The 3,061-nt window shown below is 44.1% G+C and overlaps 1 protein-coding gene across 1 annotated transcript; it reads right to left on the bottom strand.

Moving 5' to 3' along the window:
• Positions 1 to 1,300: 1,300 nt before the first annotated feature.
• On the bottom strand, positions 1,301 to 2,779 carry C922_02821 (hypothetical protein; the record flags this gene model as incomplete). The annotated part of the gene is made up of 2 exons (XM_008818420.1): positions 1,301 to 2,157; positions 2,272 to 2,779. The coding sequence occupies 2 exons, from the start codon at positions 2,777 to 2,779 to the stop codon at positions 1,301 to 1,303; spliced, it is 1,365 nt and encodes a 454-aa protein (XP_008816642.1).
• Between the last annotated feature and the right edge of the window lie 282 nt (positions 2,780 to 3,061).

The following is a 3,061-nucleotide window of genomic DNA, read 5'->3' as shown; positions in this document are numbered from 1 at the left end:
AAATGCAAAAACCAGGCAGTGAAGAGCAGAAGCCATTGCGCATGCATACCGGCAGGCAGTTACCCCCTTTAGGTAAAAGCGGAAAGGAGGTTCACGCGGAGGGAAAGCACTCTCCTCAGGGTTAGTTGTTAAAATGCTTTCGAAAAAATAAAGCCCCATTTGTGTGAAAAAATGCAAGAGGTTATCAGATCTCATCTGTAAATATTTCACAAAAAAAAAAAGAAAAAAAAAACAAAAAAGATAGACACAAATAGGTATGTATTCACAAAGGCTTTCACCTGACGGAGAAAAGGACTCCTTCGATTGAGACATCCTAGGTTAGGAAACTCTAGGTATGAGACCCCTCGCACGATAATCAAATTTTACTTTGCTCCATTTTAACCCTGTATTCCCTTTACTCTTCCTTTTTCTGGACTCGTTTAAATGGGGAAACGTGTCCATCGATTTAAATTGATTCAATTTTGTTCTTTGCGTTGGTTCCCCGGATTGACTCTCTCTTGACTGCTAATCCACCTTCTGACGCCGCTCCTCCACGAATGATCCGATCCTCCAGTTGGCATTTTCCTACCATTTCTTGGAGTATTTCCCTCCATTTGAATCAAACAGTTAATCGTAAAGACTATGTCTCCCCCCCCAAAAAAAGGGATTTCCTTCCTCAGCGTTAGTTAAATGATGTCGGATCTTCACCCATTGGTACATTAGTAGGTTTACCATAATCGGGGCAACGTAACATTGCCACGCCTCTCTGCCCTGTGCATATTAACCCCCAAGTTGAGTTCTTCTCCGCAGTTGTCTTGTGGAGAGTTATATGTTATCTCCTTCTGATGTTCCCTCTCTTTTATACTTCCCACGTTGATTTTCCATTCTTTCTCCTACTGGGCTATCAAGGAAGCCATCTTCTCCCTAAATTCGTCATTCATCACTTGGCACTTCACCAGGTGGATAATTTTCCCCTCCTTCTGCCTAAGTGCGTCGCTTATCCTGGGACGATTTGAAAGAATTAGGACAATCTGACCAAGCTGTGGTTCATCTAAGCTATCTCATTTTAAACTCCACTGTGTGTGCAACTGATCGTGAGATTCTACTGGAGAGACAAGTCTATGTTTCCTCTTCCACGACATGGAGGAATTCATAGTCGGTTCGAACCTATGTAAAGGTTCCTCTTTATATGGTCATCTCTAGCAGGAGCTAGCTGTGAACAAATGTGGATCTCGCGAATGGATCTCTCCCCTTACGCTTCTAACTCTTTTATAAGCGAATCTTACGTTGTGAAAATTTACCAAAGGCCACAAGTGTCTCTTCATTCCACCTCTTCCTCAGCTTTAGGAGAGCAAAGGCCTTTACCATTCAACTTTTCAAGGTAACCCCCAGCAGAGTGTTCCCAATCAAACTGTACCTCATCAGAGTGTTCCTCATCAAAGTGTTCCTTATCAAACTGCTCCCCATCAGAGTGTTCCCCACCGTTAAAGCCGCAGACCTGCTTACATCTCATTTCCAATTTCGCCAAATTAATTATTCCGTCTTCCTCTCCGTTGTACCAGTAGGTGTTTTCACCTCTGGAGTTACTCTTTACAAATTGCATCCATTTGCACTCTACACCCAAGTTGGTGTCATCCTCACTTGGGTCTTTGCACGACGAGTCGGGCAAGGCCAGCCCCCTCCTCTTCAGCACCCACTCGTCCACATTCTGCATGCACAGCGCTGGGTTCCGCAGTTTCCTTCGCAAAGTAAAGAATGTTTCGTTCCCATGCTTCTGCAGCATCTTTACCAGGTTATCGAAGACAACCATCTCACTACCCATCTCATGATCCTCCAAAGTTCCACTTGTGTCTACCTCCTTTAAAAGTTGGCAGTATTTTATTAGCTCCTCTTTAAGGGAGCTGTTCAATTCTTCCTCTGTGATTAGCACCTTCCTTCCGTCCTCAGCCACTTTGTAAATCGCGTTCAGCACGCGGTCGATGGAGTTCCTCAGCTGCTGTTCCTCCGGTGATTCCTCCGATGATTCCTGTGATGATTCCTCTGACACTTCCTCCGACTGATCATCCTCTTCTGAGTCAATTCCCCCAGAAAAGAAGTCAGGGCCATCGTCACACGAGCCATCATTGCTTTCTGCTAAGGCTCGCCTATACCATTTCGTCTCACTTGCGTCCCGCTTTGCTGCAAAGCAGAGAGGTCAGGGGGAGCATACACACATGTGCACATACATATTGATGAATATATAAACAAAAATGGTGCACTCATTCAAGAGGTTTTTTCGCGGAGCCTCCTTACTTGCTGTCAGGGGTTCTCCGGGCAGGTACACCTTCCAGGTAAGCGGTAAGACGTTATCCTCGATATAGGATAGCATCTTAAAGGCTGCCGCTTTGGAGTCCTTCGTTGTAACGTAGAGATAAGAGTGCGGGATGAAAAGGAATCCCATTTCTTCTCTACATGTTTTGTTAATCTTCACCTCGATTGTTTTTTTCGACAGTTCTGCTTTTACTTTGGCATAGTTTGCTTGACTTACCCCTTCGGATTGTTTTCTACGTTTAGAAGATGTCCTGTGAGTAGTAGCAGTACGATCATGTCTCGTTTGACATTTGCCTACACGGTTATCTGGTGTCTCATCTTTAGTCTTTATCCTTTTGTATTCTGAAGCTCCTTGTATGAGTAGACATCCGTCTGATGCTTTTCCCCATATTAAGCCTCCAGGGGTGGACTCCGCATTTACAAAGCTTTCCGCGTTATTCCTTAACAGATCACCTGTGTTAAACGTTTTAGCAAAAAGGAGGGCGAGCATGTAGCAGCGGGGTGATCTTTATTGGATTAAGAAATAAACTGCCATTTCTGGAGGTATCTATGAGGGGATCCTCACTCGAGCGTCGTAAGGCTGCCATTTCAAAGGAGCTCATTTTGGACGCACTTTTACTCCTGGTGTTAATATTTTCTTACTTGGAATGAAGAGTAGCACCACAAGCAACTTCATCTTGTCTTGTGTAGTAGCCTATTCCCGATCTTCTTCTGCACAGAGTTCTTCCTCTTTTTTAATTTTTTTTTCCTCTTCTTTTGCTACCATTTCATA

This window comes from Plasmodium inui (genome assembly GCF_000524495.1).
Source record: "Plasmodium inui San Antonio 1 unplaced genomic scaffold supercont1.10, whole genome shotgun sequence".
Lineage (NCBI taxonomy): Eukaryota > Apicomplexa > Aconoidasida > Haemosporida > Plasmodiidae > Plasmodium > Plasmodium inui.
The sequence above is the reverse complement of the archived record's forward strand: the minus strand, read 5'-3'. Positions and strand labels throughout refer to the sequence as shown.